This window comes from Vitis riparia, chromosome 13 (genome assembly GCF_004353265.1).
Source record: "Vitis riparia cultivar Riparia Gloire de Montpellier isolate 1030 chromosome 13, EGFV_Vit.rip_1.0, whole genome shotgun sequence".
Lineage (NCBI taxonomy): Eukaryota > Viridiplantae > Streptophyta > Magnoliopsida > Vitales > Vitaceae > Vitis > Vitis riparia.
Window position 1 is genome coordinate 11,613,478 of NC_048443.1, and position 26,063 is coordinate 11,639,540.

At 30.5% G+C, this 26,063-nt stretch overlaps 1 protein-coding gene across 1 annotated transcript; it reads left to right on the forward strand.

Annotated features, from left to right (window-relative positions):
• Positions 1 to 6,747: 6,747 nt before the first annotated feature.
• LOC117927978 (ethylene-responsive transcription factor WRI1) lies at positions 6,748 to 9,816 on the forward strand. Its single transcript, XM_034847720.1, has 7 exons — positions 6,748 to 7,006; positions 7,100 to 7,182; positions 7,369 to 7,377; positions 7,545 to 7,633; positions 7,737 to 7,861; positions 7,948 to 8,024; positions 9,033 to 9,816. The coding sequence occupies exons 1-7, from the start codon at positions 6,813 to 6,815 to the stop codon at positions 9,611 to 9,613; spliced, it is 1,158 nt and encodes a 385-aa protein (XP_034703611.1). The 5' UTR covers positions 6,748 to 6,812; the 3' UTR covers positions 9,614 to 9,816.
• The last annotated feature ends 16,247 nt before the right edge of the window (positions 9,817 to 26,063 follow it).

The following is a 26,063-nucleotide window of genomic DNA, read 5'->3' on the forward strand; positions in this document are numbered from 1 at the left end:
TCTTCCACAATCGGACAAATTTATATAAAAACAAAATATTTAAGATTTTATGTCAGAATCATTCTTTAGAATCTGCTGTACTTCGGACCTTTTATATATATATATATATATATATATATATATATATATATATATATATATATATATATATATATATATATATATATTAATGTATATTTGGTACTTGTCTAAAATCTGGATTTTGAAGTTAAGGTTTTTGCAAGCAACTATTGTGTTTTTTTTTTTTTTTTTTTTCTAATTTGTATTTCATATACTACTAGTAGATGAATACGTGCCGCACGTGGGTCGGTCACATTGGTTTCACAATTTAATATCTTATTCAAATATTATTTATATTTATTTCAAAGTCCTTTTCAAATTTAATTTGATTTTGGAGATGATACATTCATACCTTGAAACTATGAAAAAGACAATTTTTCATTCCTAATTATAAAAGGTTTTATCTTTATTATCAACACCTTGAACTTAAACCCAGATTTAATATTCATTCATCTATTAATTTATATTAATTTATTTAAATTAGGTATTTTTTATCTTTAGAAAATAATTAATCCTTCTAATCTAAAAACAATTTAACACATTATAGCTGATCCGGAGGATGACAACATAGAATACTACAAAATTGTAGTAACTCTATCTCTGACTTATAACATTCATTTAAATCATTGATAGATGAATCTCTTCATAAGCATCATTTAAGTAGCATCCATCAACAGATGATTAGTCTAAATCCTCTTTAAAACTAGTCTTCATGGCTTCAATGCATAAGAGAAAAACCTTAATGTCAAGTTCACTTAATATGACCTTTTACCCACATTCAACTTTATCCAAAGTACTTTTTATTTACATACATTGTTAGCATAAACAAATTACCTATTGTAAGAGCCTATATATGTTTTTCTAATATTTTGTAGGCTCACAATCTTATCACTTACCTTATAGCATGTTTCACTAATGATCTTATTACTAAGGCCTTTAAATGCTAACCTTAATTTAATATCACCATCAATAAAATCAATTATATGGTCAACATCCTCATCTACTACATCTTAGTTCTTTAAAAATGGACATGAGTGGTAATGAATGAGGTAAGAATAACTTTATTATGTAACATAAAGGAATGCCTAAATTTACTCTATTCCATTTTATCATGAGAGAAAGTAGCTCACCTCTCTTGGTGACCTTACTAGAACTCCATGATTTAAAATCCTTCTCAATTAGGGATGGCAATGGGGCGGGTTCAAGACGGATCGCCCCCGTCCCAACCCCATTTCATTTATTCAAAATAATTCTTATTTTTATCTCATTAAAAAAAATTTCTCATACTCACCTTGTCCCACCCAATTTAACCTTTTTTTTTTTAAAAAAAAAAAACATTATTTTTAAATTACTTTTGAAATTTTTAATTACATTAAAATAAATATATTTTATAAATAACTAAATTATTATAATTTTTATAACTTATTTTATTAAAAAGTATTTTATTATTGTCTATATATTAAAAATAAAAAAAAAATTAATATTACATTAAATTAATTTTATATATAATCAAGGCACGGCGAAGTGAGACAAGGTGATACTTGAACTCATCCCGAGTTTTAGAAAAAATTTCAAATTCGTCCCAAACTCATTTATTTAAAACTCAAATCCATCCCATCAAGGACAACGTAAGGCAGATACTTGAAAAAACCCGTCTCATTGTTATCCCTATTCTCGATGCATCATGAAACAAATCAAAGATGTAGTATCTCCATCAATGCTGTGAACCTCCTTTAATTTGTATGCAATAAATATAGTTAATGACTACATATATTAGAACCACATGCCAAATATTTCTCTCAACTTAAGCACACCATCTAAGATTTGACAATGGAAACATGCAAGGGGCCATTTTTGTAGTTGAGAATCCTAATGAAGCTATGAAATTGAAGGAATATGTATTTATTAGTTATGGTTAAATGAGCTTTTCAAATTTTGGTAGTTCATCAATGGTATTGAGATCTTGTGAAATTTAGGAGTAAAAGTAATATTTAATTGTTAAGTTTATGTAATATTTTCTTAAAAAAAAAAAAAAACTTTGACTTAGAATTTGGAAGATTATTGAGCACGAAAACAAAGGAGGCAAAAGTTTGTCTTTCAAATTGGGAATTTAAATTTAATTTTTTTACATTTGCTTAAAGACCGAAAGATTTTATTTGTCTCCAAAACACATTATTTTGCATTATGACTAAGTGTATTTTAGTCATAATTACAATTATTAACAACTATGATCATGGAACAAGATTAACAAAGGTTTGTACAATTTTTCAAAATAGAGGGGAAGTTGGTGAAGATTTGTCTAGGTTAGGTTAGTATAATTTACCTTTTGACTAAATATTACAAGTTTAAATTTTCTTTCATTTCTACCAATTTGAAAGAAATTTCATGAGAGTATGTATGATTGATTGTTCATGTTTATAATGCCTTAAATGTGTGATATGTATTCATTATGTTACAAATTATTTAATCTATGTATATTATTTAACTTACTCTATCACCTATTTATTTATGAGATGAAAAATAAAAGAAATGGATCAAATTTCATTATCCTTTTCATCTTTTTCAGGGCTATTTCCATTCATTTATGTCATGTATTTTTAACGCACACTACAGCAAATGTGAGATTTAGTGATGAATTCTTTTGTCAAAGACCAATATTTCGTATAATACTTAATCATAAAAAATAAAATAAATAAATAAATAAATAATGATATTAAAGATTTATACATACTCCATGATGAATAAATATCATCACAATAGCATTTATTACTTTGCATTGATATATGATCAAACTTATGAAAATTTAAAACTTGATTTTTCATTTTTCACACAACAATTTTATTTTTAATTCTAAAATTTTATGTTCTTCATTTAAAAAATAATAATAACAATGTTTGTATGCAAATAATAATTGATAATTTTATAAAAATTGATTTGAAACCTCTAATTTTCTTATCAACTTTTTACTATTTTATTGATATAGATAGATGTTAATATTAATTATAATGTTGAATTCTACATTTTTATTGTCTTTCTTGCTTAATTCATCTTTCATTTATGTGTCTTATCTGGATGGAATGTATACTATCTTCTCATCGGACTAAGGGTTTTGATCAAATATTTCTCTCTCTACTTGAATTCAATTGGTAATGAAATAAAATATTTCACGTAATGTCCATAATAATTTTCTTTCAAATGATCACGATGGAAAAGTTTCACGCGACCTCATGGTAGCTTACTTTTAGAAAACAATTGGTAAGATTTTTCATCTTAAGAATCTTTATTTGGAATTAAATAATGAAAATTAATTAAATCAAGATAAAGGACTTACTATGTTGTTTTATAAATAAAAATATTATATATTCTAAGCCAAGTAAAGTTGTCAGTCAGTTTTAAGGATGCTAATAAAATGGATTGGAATCAGGCATAACTTTTTTTTTAGCTATGCTCATGTTGAGAAAAGACCAACCTTACTCTTTTCTAAAACCTAAGGTTGAGCGAGACCATAGATCCCACTCCTCAAACAGAGAAAGGAAGGTTGAAGTAGCAAGTTGGTATGAATGCTAAAGAATGAAGGGGGGAAATGAGAGCATGCGCACGTCTCTTTCTTTCATTTTCAAAGCAAATAAGTACACAAATCAATCTTTAAATCGAAAATTCAAAATGTAATCTCAAAACAAGAAATGAAATCTTTGAAAACTTAAGCCTCAACTACGACCTAATATTAAAAAAAAAACTTATACAAATATAGAGATTTTTTTATAAAAACAGTTTTTTGTTTTTAAAAACAATAAACTGTTTTTAAAATTTTCTAATATTGGAAATAATTTTTTGAAACAAAATAAAATAAAAAATAATTTTTAGAAAACAAGTAGAAATTGTTTTCATCATTTTTTAAACACAGAAGAAAAATATGAACCTATTTGATTATGTTTTTTGAAACTTATTTTTAAAAACTATTTTTAAGTTAAAAAATAAAAATAAAAAATAATTTTTAAAAACAAGTTTCAAAAAACATGATCAAAGAGACCCATAATCTCTAACATAAATAAATAAATAAATAAATAAAGCCAAAAACTCAATAAAAGTCAAATATTGATACAAAACAAATCGAGGAAAGATTCAATCAACAAAAGAATGAGCAATAATTCCTTTGACCATGTAACCCAAGTAGGGGAAACTCCTCATTCACATGATGTTTTCATCAAACATAATATATAGTTGCTTTGGGGAAAAATTTTGAAGAGAAAAAAAAAGGAAGACAAATAAAATGAAAGAAACAAATCATAAAGAACAAAATAGTAAAATACTAAGAATAGAGGATATGAATTTTGCTACCATATATAGTCCTAATATGTTGTCCCAAACCTAAGCCATGTTCAACTATTTACTCCAAACTTGCCCTCACCTTATTTGTAGCTTATCCATACCTATTCTAATTAAGGTGGGTCAAGCTGAGTGTCCCAAAAAATGCACCCCATATGTTATGCTTGGTTAGGTTTTCTAAACCAAATTTATTTTAGCTTTATTTTTAAATTTATATTTCTTAATTAAGTATATTCTTTTATTTTTAAAGTTGTTAAAGTATGGTGATAAAAAAATTTGTGTTTAGGGTAAATTTCACTAACCTATGTAAAGTTTGAATTAAATATATTTAGCGAGTTTAAAATTTTCTTACATACCTCTCTCATTATAAATCAAAAGGGAGGTAAGTGAAAATAATAAATGAGAATGAAAAGACAGGTATTTGATGGAATTTCAAATTAATGGTGATTTATATTTAGCTCAAGTGTTAGCACAGACAATGACTTATAATTTGAACAAGTTAATTAAAGATTTACAAATTTGATTGGCATCAGATTAATTATTCATAATAGAATGCTGAAAAGAGTTATATCAATTTTAAATATTTTTATGTGCTTAAATCAATATAAACTCTTTTTGGTAATGTCTTGCTCTTGAACATGTGTTTAATATTTCATTTAATAAGCTTAATCAAGTCCATTTGATCTTCCAATCTAGAACTACCAAGGACACTAACTATTTTTTAAAACAATTCTGAAAAATGGTTTTTGAGAATAGTTTTTAAAAATTATTCTCGAATTGTTGTAAAAAAAAAAGTATGTTTGGAAACCTAAAATACTTTAAATTTATTTTTAATATTTAAAAATATGTTTTAAAAATAATTTTTATATCTAGTGTTTTATTTTTAATTATTTTATATGTTTGTATACTTATTTTTTAAAACAACCAATAAAAAACAAGTGAAAACAACATAAAACAACTAAAATATGATATCTGAAAACATATTATTTTTTATTCTTAAAAACAGAAAATAAAAAATAGTTTTAAGTTATCAAATGCATTTTCTGTATATTCTGAAAAACAGAAAACGATTGTAAAAAATAGTTCCCAAATGGACCACAATTTTCTTAACTAATTTGAAATTATTTATAGCAGCCTTTCAATAATGAATTCTATTGAATTCAACTTTAGCCACAAAAAGTCAATTGAATAATGGTTCATCAACAAAGAATTAATGTGAAAGTCATGAAAATGCAAATCAAGAAAATTTGCAAAAACAATTGCACTTTATTTTCAAAAAGAAAAACTCCATAGATTAGAACATTTGCTTAGTATTCAACAAAGTAATAACAAATCTAAATGCAAAGATTTGGATGAAAGCATTGAATCAAGTCAAAAACCATGGTGATTACCTCAACCAACTAGACCACTATGGTCAATTGAATCAATTGATTACAACAAAGTCTTATGTAAGCTAGAATCCAAGATTAGTCCTCGATATCTTGTATTCATGCTTCTAATGGTTAATCTTCAAATGTCAAATTTTCAACAATCTTTCCTTTTTAAAATTATGGCCTAATGAACCAGCGACTAAAATTTTTGGGCTTATATGATGATAGAGAGAACGAAGGAAAGGTGATAGCCAAATTGAGCTATTCATAGGACTTTTTATGTAAAAATTATTGTATACAAGCTAGTCAAAATTGCAGCACACCCTACCTTACAACCTTTTAACGGGGTCTAATCAATCGAATGTACATTAAATTAAGCACACATTAAATCATGTGACTACCAATTATTAGTCATTTATTATTTTGATTTGGAACCTAAATTTTGAGCTCAAGCCAAGCCCACTTAATTTTTAGGGTCGGACCAATATCACGTGCCAAAAAGCAATCACTCCAAACTCCTAAACTCATCTATTCCGAAAGGGTTCGATGCGTCCAAAATCCCATTTAGTGGAGCGAAGCCAAGGAGGAGTCGGGGGCGCCCATGAGGATGGCATATTGGTAATTCCTGGGGAAAACTGAGCCCTAATTCTGAGCCGTTCAACCACTCCTTCAGAGCTCAAGTTTGTAAGCACCGCTTAAGAGACACCCCCAAAAAAGTAACTGACATATTAACAAAGCCTTTTAATTAATTAAATTTTAAAAAGATAATAATAATAATAAAACATTGATTACAGATTCTTAAAATTCAGAAAGGCAGTGAAAAGAAGAAAGCCCATTGGTAGCATGGCTGTGACAGTGGACAAGTGTTGGGCCACAGATTTCACTAACCCATGGTTAAATTAACCCTGGGTTAAACATGTTTTATCACCACCCCACTGCCCCTCCATTGCCTCGCTGTGTTTTGGTAAACCACTTTAGGTTACCAGACAACATTCGGAATTTGTAAGACAAGGTCCCCGGGGCTCTTTGCTTTCTCCATTCTCTCATTCGTCGAGAATGGTGAAGAGGAGCTCCCCTGGTTCTTCCTCCTCCCCCTCCTCCTCCTCCACCTCCTCCGACGCCGCATCTCGCCCTGCTCCTCCCTCGGGAGGCAAGCCCAAAAGCAGGAAGAAGGAGGCGAAGAAGAATTCAAATGGCAACGGTAGCAACTCAAAAAACAAGAGAACCTCCATTTACAGGGGAGTCACCAAGTAATTCTCTGTTTTTCCCGGTGCTCTTTTTGTGGGTTTCTTTCTTCTCCATCTGCATGCCTCAGATTGGGTTCTGTTTCTCTGCTTTTTCAGGCACAGATGGACGGGGAGGTTTGAAGCCCATCTGTGGGACAAGAGCTCCTGGAATGATATCTCGAACAAGAGAGGAAGACAAGGTTGAAGAAAAAAAAAATTGAATAGATTCGTTGCTGATCTTCTTGATGGATTATTTTATTAAGAATTGTGTGTTAAATTATTATGTCTTCTGAGCACTGATGCATTGTCTTCTGACTCTCTTATATTCTGGTCGATCTCTCTGTCGCTGTAACGTTCACCCACTCTCTCTGCTGCTGCATTTTTAGTCTACTTGGGTCAGCCTCCCCATTTCTTTATTTATTTATTCTTAATTAATTCATTTCAACTTCTTTTCTCCCTCCGATTGAAGGAAACACAAGATCGTTTTTATCTACGGGGCCGTGCTAACCTGAGCCGTATCGGCGGCGCATAATAACAGTCACTTTCATTTTCATTAATATAGGTGCATACTATAATGAGGAAGCCGCTGCTCGTACCTACGATCTCGCTGCCCTTAAGTATTGGGGTCCTACTACACCCTTGAATTTTCCGGTATTTTAATTCCATTTTTTTTCTTTTCTTTTTTTTTTTTAATAATTTATTATTATGATTATGATTATTCTTTTAATTCGAATTGGATTTGCGGATGATTTAGCTTGAGACCTACCAGAAGGATACGGAAGAAATGGAGAAGATGTCGAAGGAGGAATATTTAGCTCTGCTCCGCCGGCAAAGCAATGGGTTTTCCCGGGGAGTCTCTAAGTACCGCGGCGTCGCCAGGCAAATTTCTTTTCTTTATTATTTATTTTTATTTTTTTGTTAATGATTTATAAAATTATAATTGGAGTCGCCGGATTCCAACACAGGCACCACCACAATGGGCGGTGGGAGGCGCGGATCGGGCGGGTCCTTGGAAACAAATATCTCTACCTGGGAACATACAGTAAATATTTCTCTCTCCTCCGCTCATCAAATCATTCTGAAATCGAACTTCATCAATGCCGTTTCTTCCTTCCTCCCTCTCTCTCTCTCTTTTCTTAATTTTAATTTTAATTTTAGTTTTCTTCGTGTTCAAGGTTTTGGTGTGTAAGATGTGGGAAGCGGGGAGGGATTGGTGGACATTTGTCACGGTGCTAATTACCAAGTGCCACTGTCCTTTTCTGCATGCACCTAAAACTGTCATTTTTCTTTTGCTTTTTTAACTTTTTTGCCCTTTTCAAAATTCATCTCAATTTTAACTTCCAAAATTTAAATTCTTTTTCTTTTCCTTTTGTCTTGGTCCAACCTTTAGAGTTAAATGACTATTTACCTTTTTTTTCTTTTCTTTTTTATATTTAATATCGCCTAATCCCTAATTGATTTGAGACTATTTAGATTTGAGTAAATATTTGGATTCCAATTTATGAGAGGGGCAAATTTCAAATTTGCCCTTTCTGCCCTCCAAGGTTTAAATTTGAAAAATTATTTATTTTAAATTTAATTTCAAAGTTTCATGCTATCTAACGTTAACCTTTTTCTTAATTTTGAAAAATTATTTTTAAAAAAATTTGTGCAATCTAACATAACCATTATACTTTCGTAATGAAACGTGGCTTGAATTCGATGGAAGCTTAAGATAGAAATCATCATATACGAATATGATAGCGTCATCGCTTTACATAAACATGAAAACGTTCGTTGCTGTCGTTATCGTTTTCGAATTTCTTTAAAGCGATGGCTTGGAATTATTTTCAATTTATTGTTTTGGAATTTGTTTAAAGTTTTTCGCTTGGAATCATTTTCGATTCGTTAGAGCTCCACAATTAATTGAGGAATGTGAAAGGAAAATACTTAGAATTTTTATGGGGTGGTCACATATTTTATGGCTTTTCTTTTATATTTTGTATAGAGGCTAGTATTTTGGAAAGTTGTCTATATATTTATATACAATCATCTGTCTTTGTGGTTGAAGGCACACAAGAGGAGGCAGCTGCAGCATATGACATGGCAGCCATAGAATACAGAGGTCTAAATGCAGTTACCAATTTTGATATCAGCAACTATGTCAAACTGGGCCGAGTGGAAGCCCAGGTCCAGGAGCTGGCCCAACAACTCCAGCCCAATACCCCCATTGGGCCACAAAATGAATTGCAAGAGCAGGAAGAAGAGCAGCTTCAGGAGCCAGTGCTTTCATCATCACAGCTTCAATACTCACAGCACCTTCCTTCCATGGACTCATCTGCAATGGAGATAATGGATCCGGCTGACGACCCTGACCTCCCATGGACCTTCTGTGCCTACAGCACCCTCCTAGTCCCAGACGTGCCCCTCGGAAAGGGCGGGGAGTTGCCGGATTTGTTTGATGAGAAGGGGTTTGAGGACAACATTGACTACATGTTTGAAGGGGCTGCAGGCAATGAGGAAGAGAGTAATAGTGCAGAAAATGGTGTGAAGGAGAATTACTTGTCCTCATCTTCTTCTTCTTCTTCAGGTTGTGATTCAGCATCTCCTGCCTCAACAACTACCTTGGCTTCTTGTACTTACTCTATGTGAAGGGGGTTGTTTGGGAGCATGCATGAATTGGAGGTTGATGGGAAGCTTCAAAATGTAGTTGGCTTTTTCTTTCTTTCCTTCTTTTTTTTTCTTCCAAAAAGGGCAGGCATAAGGAAGAGGGGAGTTGACTCCTGCATGCAGTTGTTTTTGTATTTTGTTTTCCTTTTTTATCCTTTTTACCTGAAGTGAGCAAGTTTCTGTTCCATTTGAGTCTTGATTAGCTGCAGATTTGAGTTTTGTGATTTGAAAAAGGGGGAAAACTAATTGATATAAAAACAAAAGTAATTATGTTAGTGATGGAGCTAAACCCACCAAGACAATTACAAAGGGAGAGATGAGGAGAAAATCCATTCCACAAGTCTCTTACTTATAGATAGAATAAAAACTTTTCAAGATACAACCTAGTAAGTTCAAATAATTTAATGACTTAATTTAATTTAGCAAACATACTAAATATGCTTGGTAAAATAATTCAATATTATAATTTATAGTATAAAATAACTTTAGTAAATCAATTTAATGACTTAATAACTTAAACATATATAATTTAACTTCAAGTTAGTTTGAGTTATTAAATAGTAAGTATTAAATTTTACTGAACATCTTTTTACTTAATTATAAATACCAATGATCTAAAAATTGGATCAAACAGATTGATTCGATCGATCAAACCTCTTATCAAACTCTAGTCTAGTATAATTCATCTTACCGTTGATCGAACACTAGTCTGGCCTGATTCACCTTTTGAGCCTAAAGGGGCATTAGACCAACACTGAACCAAATGAATTGACAATCCTTGGGTTTTTCAATTTTTGGCAAATTAGGCCTTTGAGTGTTGTTGGGTCATGCAAGCACTTATGATACAATGAGTAAATTAGGGTTTAAAACCTCTTTTTATGTTCTTAACTTTATGATGTGGGACAAGTATGGTAATTGATTTAAAGAAAAGTCAACATTGAAAACATGTAAGAAAAGGGGCTTGAACCTAGTACTACAAATTCAAGGTAAGAATAGTTCAACCAATCTACTACTCATATATACATACATACACACATAATACTCTTCCATTTTCAATATATATTTTCACATTTAAATGTTATACATATTTTATTTAATAAAATTTTAAATATTAATATATTTGTATAAAAGATTAAAAATAAAAATTATTAATGTTTAATTATAATAAAATATAAATTATATATTTATGACATTATCAATTCAACTGTAGTTCAGTCATCGTTTAACCATTGAATTGTGAATCAATAACTTTTTCAATTTAATAATCGGTCTGGTTTTTAAAAAAATTGATAAATACTAAAATCCATCACTCAAATTAGAAACAATTCTAATTAACTACTATATAAAACCCGACTGGAATAGGTTAACTTCACAAAATCTAAGAGGTTGATTTTGATGGGTTTTGTCAAGAGCAATCATAATTGTCTTTTTAAACTAAAATTATGCTAAGTCTTGAATATGTGTATTAGAGAGTAAGGTGGAAAGGAATGAGCAATGAAAACAAATGAAAAAAAAAAAAAACAAGGAATGAAAGAAGTCATTTTTTGAAGAGCAAACTAAACTGCCCTATTGTTTGTCAAGTCATAGGTTATAGATTAGTTGAAAGATTAAACAAACTAAGATTGTTGACCTAGTAGCCATTTCAAAATTGCTACCAAAGAATAAAGAATGTAAAGATAGGAAGATATTGACTGTCATTCTAGTAATGGAACCAATCATGATAAATGAATGAAATCTTTAAGAAAAAAATATACACTCCTTAAAGTGAATTACCTAAAGAAAAAAAGTGAAGCTTGTGATTTCGTTAGCGATCTATAAAACGCTATCCTCGATTTGGAAGAACATTGAAGATGGTACTTCACTCCCATCTTTTTATCTATTCCTTAATAAGCAAATGCATTTATAATAGTGTTGGAAAATATTTTTCACTTAGGGTTTGATATTGAACTTTAAATTATAATATTATCTAGGATATGAAGAAGAAAATGCATACCTTGATCCATACTCCCAACTTCAATATGATTAGAAAGTTTTCAAGTAATTGTCTGAAACTCCTTCACTCTTGATATTTCCTCTCCTATTCTCCTTTTATGCTATCCTTAGTGATGGGTATGGAGATGTTTCCACTGAATTGTAAAAGTGGAGAGAGGTACCAAAAATTCTTTTATTTATAGGTGTAGTATGGTTCTTCCCATCAATGAACCATCAACCAATTGTGAATTTCAAAATGAATCTAATTTAATTTCATCAAAATTCATGCATGGGAAAATGAATCAAATATTTAACAAAAGAAAACTTAATTTTAAGAAAATAAAACTTAAGGTGGTCATTAAGACCACTTTTTAGTTCTAACAACCAGAACTTGACTGATGACAATACTCATCAACATACAAGACCAAAAATATTACCATGTTTCTATTCGTTTTCTTGTACACACAAGACTCATCCTCATTTTGATCAAAATTAAAAGTCTTGATAGCTTAATCAAAATGCTTATTTCATGAGCGAGATGTTTGCTTTAATCCATAAATGGGTTTATGCAACTTGCACACAAGGTGCTTTTGGCCCTTTGCTATGAATTCGTCCAATTGCATCATATAGATGTTGTCTTCAAGATCATTGTTCAAGAATGTTGTCTTTACATCCATCATATCTCATTATCAAGATGTGTCACAATGGATAGGAGTATTCTGATGGATTTGAGCATGGTTACTGGTGAGAAAGTCTTCTCATAGTCAAAACCAAGTTTCTGACTATATCTCTTCGTTACTAGCCTAGCCTAATATGTCTCAACCTTTCCATCTACCATTCTCTCTCTTTTAGACCCACTTGTAGCCTTGCCTTTAGGTGCTTCTACAAGATCTTCCATTAGAATATATACATTCTAACTTTGCATCTATAGCTCCTTGCCAAAGAATAGCATCTTGCCAAAGAATAGCATCATCATTACTTATTGCTTCATTGTAATTTGTTTGATCGATATCATGTTCCTCTGAAATCATCTCGAAAGGCTCTCCCAAATACATGAACTTGTCTAGTTGTACAACAATCCTCCTACTACGATGAGGCATTGGTGTTCTAGAACTTACTGGAATGGTAAGTGTAGGAACCTTTAGATCCACACTCTCCTGTGCTAATGTGGGAGTGTCTTCAAGTGTTTTCCAATCTATATCACATTTTGCCCTATTACTAATCATATATTCATTTTCCAAAAATTTGACATTTATACTAACAAATACCTTCTAGTTGACTTGACTATACTAACAAATAAGGACCTAATCCATAGGAATATGTGACCACCTTACAGTCTCACCCATAAGTCAAAGTCTTCTATTAATTTTGGCATAAACTCAATATCCTCTAAAAATTGAGAGTCTATGTAGTATAATAGCTTTGTGAATCATGAAAATTGATAGTCTTATGTCATGATTCATCGTAGGTCCAGTCCAGTGTGCATTACATGCACTAGTGCACTCATCATATGAAAACCATCCCGACAATTAAGACAAACTATCTCGACAGTTAAGACAAACTATCTTGAAGGTTAAGACAAACTATCCTCTAATAAGAAGATAGTGCACTACAATCTTAAATGGATTGCCTAAATCTATGAAACAATTGTGGACAACTCATCACTCTACAAGGAAACCATGACTTAGATTTTCTATGCAACTTCTAATACACCTAAAGTCATGTACAATGCAAGTTATGTGGGGCGTGTATGCTCAACTAACCAATCAAGACAAATGAGATAATAAAAGGAAACCAAGAAATATAAATAAATAAATTTATAAATGATCTTCTATCTATTACATCAGGTTGTGTTTTGTAGGGCTCAATCTTAACACATCCCACTATAGAGAATTAACAATACTCTAGTACCCTATGTAAATAACAATGAAACACTAAGTGTTCGGGTCCGTGATCTCATATCCATTACGTTCATTCTCCCCATGAGCTGGTGTCATAGTATAACAAGATGAAAGCTATTAGTATTTCAATACTATCTCTACTATGTTTGAGTTATAAATCCTCTTATTGTGTGTTCAATTGACATGTTTTAGCTCTCCAAGAGCTAATGTCAAATTCCAATTAAGGAACTACTATGACCATAACTTTCATAAACACATCTCTTTAGGATCACCTAAAAGGACACTTTGTTTAAAACCCATAAGATATCATGATGCCTATATTGAGGATACCTATTGCTACTGGTTTTCATCAGCAATGACCCAATCCATAGGGAATATATGATCAACTTATGATCTCACTCGTAGGTCAAAGTCACTTCTAACTTTAACACAAACTCAATATTCTCTCAAAGTTGATAAACAACACAATAAAGCAGCTTGTTAAGGCCATGGTTACTTGATAATCTTAAGTCATGACTTACTGCATATCCTATTCAATGTGTAACCATACACATTAGTGTACTCATCATGGGAAACACACCCTAATAGTCAAGACCAATCATCCTTCCAATTAGGAAGTGGTGCAGTATAATCTCTAATGGGTTAACTAGACCCATGAACCGATTGTGAACAGATCATCTATTTACAAAGAATTTGTAACTTAGATCTTTCATGCAACTCCTAATGCACCCAAATAACGTACAATGCAAAAGATGCTAGATGAAAATGTTCATAACGTGTAATGCATGAAACAAGGATAGATAAAACCAAAACTAAACTATCATTAAATAATGAATTTCAAATTTGTTACATCATTTCATGCTTTTAAGGGCTCTATCCTAACAGCTAAACCAAATATTTGATTTGTTGTAGGAATAGTAAGTAGATATCAATCCAATTGAAGATTTGGGTTTTGAGCGGATGTCAAACATATACTCAAGTATCTTAGGAGGATAAGAGAATATATGCTTGTGAGTCTTTACGATAAGTTGGTACTCCTTAGGAATGTGGAATCAAACTTTCAATATAATGATAACTCTCATAGATCTACCTCTAGGTATGTGTATACTATAAGTGGTATTTGTTGCTCTTTTTGAAGCAACAAAGGAAGTTGTTTGGCTTAGATGTTCCTTTTAGAACTAGAGGTAGTTCCCTAAACTGTATCATTCAAGATCCTATTATCGATAACAATAGGGTGGTGACACAATCTAAAGAACCAAGATACCACTAGAAAAGAAAACACATAAAGATGAAGTATTACCTTTTTTGTGAGATAGTTCAAAAATGTGATATGGTTGTGGAACAAATTATTTATATAGGGCCCAATTTCTATCCATCATTTGAACTTATATTGATTTGACATCCATACCTATATCACTTGCATTTTACATGACTTGGGTGCATTCAGGAATACAGAGAAAATATAAGTAATGGGTTCCTTACAAGATGATAAGTACTTCATAGTCGGTTCATGAATTTAGGTAATCCAAGGAAGGCAATAGTGCACTATTTCCTAATTAGAAGGATGACTGATCTTAACCATCGGGATAAGTTTCTCATGGTGAACACACTAGTATGTATAGTTATACATCGGACAAGAATTATAATGAATCATGATGTAAGGGTATTGGATTATCAGGATTGACCAAGTTACCATATTGTATGGACTCTCAACCTTGAGAAAATATTAAGTCTATGTTGAAACCAACAAGAGGCTTTGACCTATGGCTGAGACCATAATGTGGTCATATATTCCTATGAATTGAGTCATAATTGATGGAGGCTAGTGACAATAGGTATTCACTATAAAAACATCATGATATCTCATAGAATTAAGACAACATATCTTATTGAGTGATCCAAAGGACATGTGATCATAAAATTGTGGATGTAGTAATTCCTTAAGTGAAAATTGACATATGTTCTTTATGAGATAGAGTATGTCAATTGATCACATAATAAGAGGATCTTTAACTTAAGGATTGAAGAGGTAATCTAAATGGGTTGATAGCACTACCTTGTTAGATTTTCTAGACAACATTTCTTGGAGAATCTATATTTAATGAATAGTAGGCCACAAACCTGAGCTTTACTTCCTTGTAATTTTATAGGATACTAAAGTGCAGTTGACTATCTTTTATGAAGTGTTGAGTCAACTTCAGAATCATATTCTAAGAGAGCCAACATTTTCTTGTGGATCATTCAATAACCAAAAACCAATTGTGTCTAAATTTGCAAGAGAAAATAAGGGTTTCTTTGAGTTTTATCATAACTTGTGTTTTGTCAAATATTAGGTTTCCAAGAAAGCTCTCATGCAAGTGAAACTTAGACAATGTCTTTATATTTTTTTATATCTTTGATCATAAGATTCCTATCACGAACTTTCAATCCAACACTTGTGGTATTTAAGATATACCAATGTTTCATCTCCTTGTTTTTTTTTTTGTTCATGCTTCGAACTATATTCCATTTGTTGTTCAAGAGAATAATGCACAAAATACTCAAATTTTATGTAAGTAATATTTTCCTTTTGATGTTCGACATAGTAGGTTGGGTCATCCTTCTACTAAATTTGTAAAAGATGTGATTCACACTCATAAGCTTCTTCTCCTAATAAAATTTTGCATTTATGTTCAGGTTATTGTTTAGGGAAAATTCATAAATTTCCCTTTGGTTTTTTATACACTTGACATTTTAAATCATTGCAACTCATTCATTCTTACTTATAAGGTCCTTCACCTATTCAATCTTCAAGTGATTCCTCTTATTAAATGCATTTTATATATGCATACCCTAGGTTTACTTAGATATATCTTCTTAGAAATAAATTCAGTGTTTTCTAAATTTTCCTTAATTTTCAAACTCAAACAGAATTGCAACTTAGCCACAAACTCAAGGCCATTTGAAGTGATTGGGGTGATGAATATCAAGTGCTCACTAATTATCTCAAAACACTTGGGATTGTACATAGAGATTCTTGTCCCCATACACATGAACAAAATGGGGTAACTAATATAAAATATTGTCATATTCTAGAAATTGGATTAACACTTCTAGCCAAGGCCTCAATGCCCTTACAATGTTGGGATGAAGCCTTTAGAACTTTTATTCATCTTATAAATAGACTTCCAACACATGTTTTACATAATAAAATTTCTTTAGAAGTTATATTCAAAGCCAAACCATATTACAAATTTCTCAAAAAAAATTTGTTGTTCATGATTTCCTAATACTCATCCATTTAATAGACACAAGTTGCATTTTTTTTTTTTTTTAATTTGGTGTACATTCCTTAGCTATAGTCTCAATTAGAAGAGGTATAAAAACTTAGATCTTATTGTAAAAAAATTTATTTCAAGAAACATTCTTTCCATTTGCTAATTTGTTGAAGACTCAAATTCAAATGTAAAAATCATTTACTCCACTTAGACACAATCCTTTGTCCTGTATCTTATTTTGTCTTATTTTCTATCCAATCTAAGAGTTCATGTTCTTATTTAGTGAAAGGTTCAAACATTTTTATCCCCATCTCTTCCTATTTCTAATGAACATTCTCATACCACTAAGTTCCAATGTGAAGAATTATTACAATATCATACTTTTTCCATGAATCTTGTTTATTGTCATAAAGGTATTTATATTACTAATAAACAACCAATTGTAGAGGAGTTAATTTCTGGAGTTACAAATAATACTTATGGTATGACATCTAGATTCAAAAATGGTATCTTTAAGCCAAAGGTTTTCTTAGCAATAGGAGAACTAGACTCAATAGAGAAAGTTTAAGCTACACCTCATTGGAATACAACTACATAGGAAGAATGTATTACACTAATGAACAATCAAACTTGATATTTGGTGCCTTTACTAAAATACAAGATACTGGCTATAAATGATTCGAATGGGACAATACAAATGTATAAGGCTATAGATTGGTGGCAAAAAGGTTCATCAAATTCTAGGTTTTGATTTTAATAAGACCTTTAACCTTGTGATTAAGCTAATAACAATAAGAATTGATCTTACAATAGCTTTGTCTAGAAGATGGCAAGTTCATCATGTTAATAATGTATTCTTGAATGGTATACTCTAAGAGGCTTTTATACAATAGCCCCTTAATTTTGTCTATACTAAATAATAGAATTTGGTTTGCAAGCTTCAAAGACACTGTTGGACTAAAGCAAGCTCCTTGGGCCTAGTTTGAGACATTTACAACAACCTTATATGCCTTTAAATTTCTTCTTTTGTTTGTAGGGATCATACCACAACATATTACCTATGTTTTAGTATATGTCAATGATACACTACTAACTAGAAGTGGTATTAAAATTATCTTAGCTTTGAGAATGACCTTGCATAAGGAATTTGCTCTAAAAGATTTGAGAGTTGTCAATTACTTTTGAGGAATACAAGTGAAGCAAAGTACAAATGGTATACATTTGTCTCAAGCAAATTATATCATAGACTTGTTGTGTAAAGCTAAATTATTACATGCTTAGCTTTTATCTACATTGATGATAAATGGACTTCAATTGTTTAGATTTAATAGTGTTGCTATTGTTAGGATAAAACCCTTAAAAGCATGACATAATGTAACAAATTTGGAATTCATTATTTAATGATATTCCTGTTTCACGTTTATCTATCGTTGTTCCATGCATTGCACTATGAGCATTCTCGCCTAGCATATTTTGCATTGTATATGATTTAGGTGCATTAGGAGTTGTACAAAAAATCCAAGTCATGAGCTTCTTGCAAATAGATGACTTATTCATAATCAGTTCATATGTTTAGGCAACTCATTAAAGGTTGTAGTATGTCACCTCTTAATTGGAGGGATGACTTGTCTTAGCTATTGTACTGTTCCCTTGGGTGATCCTAAGGAGGTGTGTTCATAAAAATTATGGCATAGTAATTCCTTAAGTGGAACTTGACATAGACTTTTTAAGAGCTAAGACATGTTAATTGAACACACAATAGGAGAATCTATAGCTCAAGGATAGTAGAGGTAAGCTTGAAAGGTTGATAATTTTCACCTTGTTAGACTACAAACACTAGTTGATAAGGAGATTGAATGCAATGGATAGCATGTCACAAACTCGAGCACATAGTGTCTCGTGGTTATTTACATAGGATAATGGAGTTCAATTGATTATGTGTAGTGGGATTTTGAATCAACTTCAAAATTGGATCCTAAGGGAGCAAGTACTCCTATGGATCCCAATGGTCCTATCTTTAAGCTCATATACCTTATTGACATGAGTTATGAAGGTCAGATTGGCTCTAAGTTCACTTTTGTATATAAGGGCATTTTGGTAATTACATAAGATTGCACAAAGGTAAGTGAACAAGGTGTTTGGATTAGGCTAATTGATTAATTCGTATACCTTTTTAGATTAATTAATTAATTAATTATGACCCAATTTAAGCTAGATTAAGTGACCCAAGTCAATGTGGGCTCAAGTCACTTAAGTCCAATTAGGAACCATATAAATATCTCATAGGGGTTAGGAATTCCATCACTTTTTGTCTTCTACCATCTAGAGAAAAGAGATAGTCCTAGCCTCCACCCTCCCAAACTTTTCACCATTTGTGTGCTAATGAATGAGATCAAGTCATTGGGCGAAAGATCATGGGTCTATGAGACTTTTAACAACATCAATTTGATTCATCAACACTAGATTCAAGGTTTGGGAACATCCAAACTTAAAGGTTAGTATTTTAACCCTAAAGATTAATTTTTTGAAAATTTGATATTACTTTCATTGCTTAGATCTAAGAAGAAAACACCTATTTCAAATCATAAGTTATATAAATAACTTGTTAGAGTATTGTAATATGTGATACTAACTAGGCCTAAGATTTCTTCCAATGTAAACAAGGTTTGTCAATTCATGTCTAATCCTTTAGAAGCTTGTTGGAAAGCTATCAAATAAATCCTAAGGTATCTGAGGGGCATAGTAAACCAAATTTTGCACTTCAAACTATCAACCATCCTTGAATTGGCAATTTTTGTGATATTGATTGAGGTTTGAATCCTGATGAGCTCAACATTTGGTTTTTATGTTTATTTGGGATCTAACTTGATAGCTTAGCATTCAAAGAACATATTGTTTCAAGGTCAAGCACAAAGGCTAAGTATAGGAGTTTGACTAGTCTTGTAGTAGAGCTTACCTTACTTCAATCACTACTTACAAAGCTTAGAATTCATATACCAAGGTCACCATTTATTTAGTATGATAATTTTAACACAATCGTGCTTCATGCTAACCTTATTTCACATGTCATTACTAAACCCATTAAGCTAGATTTGTATTTAGTTTGCAAATGAGTATTATAGAAACAAGTTGATGAAGTTGACATCTACCATATTTAGACCAAACTGTAGACATTGTAACTAAGGTTACCTTAAGTGTTAGGTTTATAAATTTGAGGGAAAAAAAAAACTCAAAGTAGAAGATCTTTTCTTAAGTTTGAAAGGGGATGTTAGAGAATGATTAATGAGTTACTTGTTTTGCATTATGGTTTATATTAGATATGTTGAGTTGTGTGAAATCTAGGTATCATATTATCATTAGCTTATCTCAAATCTTGTTAGAAAGATTGTTAGGAGACTTGTCGTGGATATATTGATTATACAAATAGATGAGGACATTAATAAAATAATAAATTCAGATCAAATCTCTTCTTAGTTTCTTTACTTTCCTAAGAAGCCTCATAGGAAGATAAGGTCTAGCCCATCTTTTTAGGTCTTTAACCATAATAATTTCATTTTTTGTTTTACACATAGTCATGGTTATACATGAAAAGATAATAAAATTTTAAGAAAAATCATAAAAATAATATATGATTTGAATAAATTTTTTTATTTATTAAAATAGTGTGTACACAAGAGAAACAAGTAATATATAGATGAGAATGGCGGGTATTAACAAGAAATAATAACTTATTTGAGAATGGTTTTAGTTTTTTATCCACAATATTTTTATTAATAATGTTTCAATCTAAAGAGAAACAATTGGTTTTTTAATGTAATATATTTTTTTAATGTTTTTGGTAATGAGTTTTTTTTTTTTTTGCAAGGAACATTTATCAAGTACTACTCTACTTCTATGTCATAAGCAAGTATGACTCAAGCCTTAATCTCCTAGGTACAAGTGAGGACATCTAACCATTAGTGCAACTTTGCATTTTCATAACTATATTCATACATATAACTAAAAGATATTTCTGCTTATAGACTTGTAAAAATACTAAAATAAAATATTAACAAATAAATTAATTTTAATTATTTTATTTTCATATTTCCATTTCAAAAATTGTTAAATTATAAAAATCATCATAATAATTTTTTAATGTGATTTCTTTACATTTGTTGTATATAGTGACCAGTCCCAAATGGTTGTGAATAAATTGGCAATTCCCCAAGTATAAGGATGTAGTTGTAGCTTTAAAAACCCGATGAGTCGAATGTTGAACCTTAGAGAGGTGATCTTATGTAAGTGAGATGACAGGATCTAAAGAATGAAAGCTAGATTTTTATAAAAATATCTTTCTTTTAATTTGCTTTGAGCAAGAGGGTTTGTGAATTTTTATTTATTTATTTATTTATTTTTATGAAAACAAGGGAAATTCACTTATTTAACCAAATCTAACAAAATGTTGAGGAGATGGAGGTTCTTTGGGTTCCCTTCTCACCATGGAATGATCCTTGTTTCTATTAACACAACTAAGACACCTAAAGGTCTCCTTAGTTAGATATTTTCAAGAAAACACACTTAAATTGAATTGAATATTTCAACTTGTTAATTGGATTCCCATGTAACTATTGAAACTTCCCAATATCTCTTTTATTTGCTAAGTTGCATAATTAAGGGCTCAATAATGGTCATTTCAAATCAAAATGGTTCCATCATTAAGCACTTGAAATAACTTCAAGGAGCTCATAAACTTTGATTTCCAAATATTGAGATATGGTGATTTCACAAATGTTGAAGGAATCCAATTTACAAGCCAATTAAATCTATGAATACCCAATGAATAAAGAACCATTCTAATGATAGAAGGGGATGTCTACCCTCTTTCCTCAACCCAAGAGATTGCTTGAAAGACATTATAATAAAATTGAATTGAAAGAATAAAATAAAGTATAAGAAATTAAACTTGAGAATCTTAAACTTAAATTTGAAAATGTATTGATTCAATGATAATGAAAATATTCAATTACACTTAAGGAAAAAAATTCAAGAGAAAGAAAATAATCCAAACAAATTAGAAAAAATGGAAAGAAATTTATGAGCAAGATGCATCTAAGATCTCCACCTCCTCCAAAAGCCAAATTGAAGAACACCAAAAATAGATAATAAAGCAAAAGTTGGAGGAAGAAACCCCAATACGACCACCATTTTTCCTTTTCATAGCCTCCCTAACCAGCCCTAGGTGTTTTGCCATGTGGAAGCATCCAAATAACAAGTGGAAGATTGAATGGTGGCTTGGAGTTGACTAAAAATGGTGGGTCCAAGCCATATTTACACATCAAGCATAAAATGGTATCCCCATTGCTATAAGTAGTGCCACCATAGGGCTTAGTGCCAATGTGGTACCAATTTCAACTGAAGTAACATGCTCTCAATCAAAAGTGGTGTCATATACAAGGATGGCGCCAACTTCTACTAAGAGCATCATTTCTCTTTCTCAAGTTGTTTCAATGAGCAAATAAGATCCAAAAATTATAAAAATTGGTCAAATTTAACTTCAAGAAGTTAGAAATCCAACAAAATTGGTTTTTAGCTTGTTTAGACATCCTTAGCCCCTTCAAATACTTCAAAACTTTTACTGGTCAAAGTGAGATAGAACTTGAGAGCTACATGTGACCTTAGTTTTTCAATTCAATTCAAAACTCATTCTTATATTCAAGATGTCCTAAAAGGACCTTAAGATCATCATTATTCGTAGAAAATAACTGTAAATATAAAAAACTTAAAGAAAATGTGAAAAAATAAAGTATGCACAAGGTGGTATATAATTGTTTAGTTGAATAATGCTTTTAATGTTATGATGAAGCTTTACAATGTGATATTTGCCTCTATTTTCATGCAATTTATAAAATTAATCAATTAGATAGATCAAATTTTAATATTAGATATAATTTTAAATTCTTGAATTATGTATATTATTATTGAATATCACAAATTATATCAAACCTATATCAATTTTTTTTAATAAAATAACTACATTATGTGTATTATTGTTTCTTATATCTTTTTTTTTATTTTAATTTTACCGATATGTTTATGATATATATATATTTTTTTTATCAATTTCAATATGTTTTCTCAAAATTATATATATATATATATATATATATTATTGCTTCTTTTATTATGTTTTAAATTTTTCCTAACATTTTCCTAAATTTTGATTAATTTTCATCCATCAATATTTTTCGTCAAAATTTCCATCAATTTTTTTATGATATGTTCCAATGTATTCATAAAATCAAATAATCAACATAACCGTTAAAAACTAATATTTTCATCCTTAGTTATAAGTAATTATCTATATTTTCAAGAATGATTTTAAAGTCTTTATCAAATACTTAATTCTTGTAAGTTTTAATAATGAGGATGTGCTTTTAACTCTTTTAAAATTATTTTCAAAAGGAGTTGTAAGTTAACTTATCAACTATTTATTAAAAGAATTTCATAAGTTTATTTTTTTACACTTATTTGAATCTCTAAAAAAAAAAAAAAGCAATTATGAATGGATAAATAAATAAGAAAAAAGTTTCCATTCTTTTATTTTATCCATGAGAAGGTAGATAGAAATTAAAACAATAAAATTTTTAGTATATAAAGATAACCTTAAAAAATGATTGTTAAATTCCAATTGATTCCCACAACTAGGTAAATCTAGTTAATTGGACCAAAGCTCAACCTGGGGTTGCCTGAAAAACTTTAGGCCAATGTCCAACCCATACAATATCATAGCTCACCTCAAGCCTACCTTTTTAAGGTTAAGCTAAACTTTGAGTATCAATAAATTCTTTTATACCTACTTGTAAGTAGAACATCTTCCCTTATAGGGCTAGATAAATTTCTACTAAAGTCATGATCAATTCTCGCACTATTTTTAATGCCTTATTATTTTTTGTAGGCTGAATGAGTCATCACAACTTTAAAATGAATTTGCATAATTAAGAGATGATCACTAAATATATAAAGTTAAAAAAAAATTCTACTAACCAAGGTGGGATAAGACTATGATATTAGGATATAGTCCTTAAAAACATGACATGATGTAGCAAATTTGGAATTCATTATTCCTTTAATGATATTTCAAGTTCGCTTTTATCTATCCTTATTCTATACATTATTCTCTATGAGCATTTTGGCCTAGCATATCTTGTATTGTAAATGACTTGGGTGTATTAGGAGTTGCAGGGAAGATCTAAGTCATGGGTTCCTTGCAAGTAGATGATTTGTTCACAACCAATTTGTAGACTTAAGCAATCCATTTGAGGTTATAGTATACCATCTCCTAATTGGAGGGATAATTGGTCTTAGCTATTAAGATGGGTTTCCCATGGTGAGTGCACTAGTATGTAAGGTTACACATTGGACAAGACCTGCGGTGAATCATGACATAAGATTATTGCGTAGTCATAACTTCACCAAATTGCTATTTTGTATTTGTTTCTCAACTTTTAGATAATATTGAGTTTGTGTAGATGCTAGCAGTGGTTTTAACTTGTGGGCGATATTGTAAGTTGATCATATATTCCCTATGAATTGGGTCACTATTGATGGAAGTTGATAGCAATAAGTATTCTCAATAGAGACATTACAATATCTCATGGACTTTGAGACAATGTGTCCCCTTTGGTGATCCAAGGATATGTAATCATGAAATTTATGAGTCCATAATAATTCTTTTAATGAAATTTGATATATACTCTTAGTGAACTATAGTATGTCATTTGATCACATAATAGGAGGATTTATAATTCAAGGATTGAAAAAGTAGTCTTGAAAGGTTGATAGCTTTCACCTTGTTAGACTACAATATACATAGGGCACTGGAATGCAGTTGACTTTCTATAATGAGATATTTTTATTAACTTTAGAATTAGATTCTGAAAGAGTTAGTAATGCCCTATGAGTCCTAGTGGTCACCGCTCAAGTTTATATTCCTTGATAACACAATTTATGATGATTGAATGAGTTTTTAGTTCAATTGTATGCATAAGGGCGTATTGGTAATTATGTAAGCTTGCACAGGGGTAAGTGAGTGGTATCTTGAAACTGGGCTAATTGATTAATTGGAGTCCTATTGGGTTAATTAATTAATTAACAACTTTTTTAGGCTATTAAGAGACCTAATTCTATGGTGGGCTCAAGTTACTTAAACCTAGTAGGATTTTGAAGTCTTGTCATTCTCTTATTGTTGTTTAGAGTGAGAACCCTAACCTTCAACCCTAAAATCTTCACTATCTCAGTGCCTAGATTCCAGGAGAAGTCATTAGGTGAAAGATCTATGTGCTTACAAGATCTACTGCAGTTTTGGAGTATTCTACACCGACAGGATTTGATCCAGGAACATTTGGATTGCAAGTATGACACTAATATCTAAAATCTATGATAAGTTTTTGGTTTTTGAAAGCCATATTTTTCCATTGCGATAATTCTAGAGAAGCCTAAGATAAGATTTCATGCACTCTCACGATCTAAGGCTTGGGAATGAAGCCATCTAGGGTTTCTCAACATGTGATGCCCTTGACCTTTGGGTTTCAAGCATTACAAAGTGGTGTTACATCTAATCCCAACCCTAATATGAGACTCTATTTTGCTTTGCAAGAGGTGTATATCTATCTAGTTCTACATCTTATGAGACATGATAAGAGAATTCTACTTACATTAAAAGTGATTGTGATATCTTACCTCGATCAAGGAAAGAAGTCATTCATACTATACATACTAGTGAACTCTTTTTAATTATATAAATATATTTTAAATTTATAAAATCTCATTACATTGAAAGTAAATAATAATTATGCAAGAAGGGAACGAATCTTTATACCTAGGCACTAGATGGTTTCTTTTATTAATAAATATTATTATATTTATTAAATTATTGAACATACTAGAGACTTACGTGGTATTTCCTGAAAGCTTAATATTATTAATTGTTCACACTGTTTATTTATACGTTAAGTTTAAAATTGCTTATTCTTGTTAATGTATGAATATGTTATCTATTATTTTTATGTGAAAATATCTATAAAATTAATTATTATGTTCTTCTTATTTTATATAATTAAAAAAACATAAAACTAATAATTTAACAAAATAGCAAATTTACTTATTCCAAATATTCCAAAATAGCATAATTTATTACACTAATAAAATTTTGTAATAATTAATAAAGAAGTTGGTAATTGACTAATAATTAGGATTTTTCATTATATTTGGTTGTTAAAAAATATTTAAAATTTTCTAAATTAAGTTTCATTTATTACTCAT